The 1,133-nt window shown below is 32.6% G+C and overlaps 1 protein-coding gene across 1 annotated transcript in view; it reads left to right on the plus strand.

Annotated features, from left to right (window-relative positions):
- Positions 1–676, plus strand: part of LOC108372424 (protein prickle-like) — a gene marked incomplete at its 5' end in the record, with an annotated part of 35,161 nt that extends 34,485 nt beyond the window's left edge. Inside the window, one exon of the mRNA XM_017628106.1 lies at positions 609–676. Within this exon, the coding sequence (XP_017483595.1) occupies positions 609–624 (16 nt within the window). The remainder of the gene's footprint in view (positions 1–608) is intronic.
- Between the last annotated feature and the right edge of the window lie 457 nt (positions 677–1,133).

Consider the following 1,133-nt stretch of genomic DNA (forward strand, 5'->3'; position numbering starts at 1 on the left):
TTTTTTTTTCATTTATTCCTTTAATATTTCGTTGAATAATTTTTGTGCTGGCTCTGTAGTTTTGCCACGCAGTGTATGATAATGATTTATTATTCACATCCTTGTGACTCAACAGTATATTACAGTAAATTTTTGCAACTTCCAAAGCCTTCAAAAAATACTTCCACAATTTTGAAAATAGAGCCACCTTTATCAGTAAAACCACCTCTTCATCGAGCTGACGCACAAATTAACCGCTACTTGTGCTCAGATATTGATAACTTCGCCTGTAACATTTTGAACTTCGGTACATCGGTGCTTTTTGCAAAACTTAAAATTTCTAGAAGTTTATATCTTGCTTTAACATATTTTCAAACTTGTGTCAATAAAACATCAACTTAACCCTNTATCAGTAAAACCACCTCTTCATCGAGCTGACGCACAAATTAACCGCTACTTGCGCTCAGATATTGATAACTTCGCCTGTAACATTTTGAACTTCGACATCGGTGCTTTTTGCAAAACTTAAATTTTCTAGAAGTTTATATCTTGCTTTAACATATTTTCAAACTTATGTCAATAAAACATCAACTTAACCCCGCTATTTTTCCTTCTCTTCTCGCTTGCAGGTTCCATCGGCCATGACAAATGCAAGGGCAGCAAACGACACTTGCAACAGCAGCCACGACAGCAGCAACATCAGCGAAAAACTCATTTTCCAAATGCAACCAATACAATTTTGCGCTCGAACAGCAAAAGCGGCTACAGCAACAACAGCAGCAAAAGTTCGAGCGTGATGGTATAAAAACGAGAAAATGAAATACAAGAAAATATGTGGAAGAAAAACCAAAACAATAAAAAATCAACAAAAAAACTTCAAAATTTTTTTGAATAAAAAAAATGGAATAAAAAAATTGCAAAACAAATGCTCAAAGGCGGCAAAGAAACAAAAAAAAAATGCGAATTAGATTGTGGCAAGCAAGCAAAATGGAAACAGTAAAAAGAAACCGAAAAAAAAGAAAGAAAGCAAAAAGAGAAAATAAAGACAAATTGCGAAAAATGGCAAATAAATTTTTACTTCTACAATAAAAGTAAATAAAATATAAAGTTAATAAGAATTGAAAGTAAGTTAAAGCATAGAAAACAAATAAACA

This window comes from Rhagoletis zephyria, unplaced genomic scaffold (genome assembly GCF_001687245.7).
Source record: "Rhagoletis zephyria isolate East Lansing unplaced genomic scaffold, Rhagoletis_zephyria_1.1 Rzeph_scaffold_05740, whole genome shotgun sequence".
NCBI lineage: Eukaryota > Metazoa > Arthropoda > Insecta > Diptera > Tephritidae > Rhagoletis > Rhagoletis zephyria.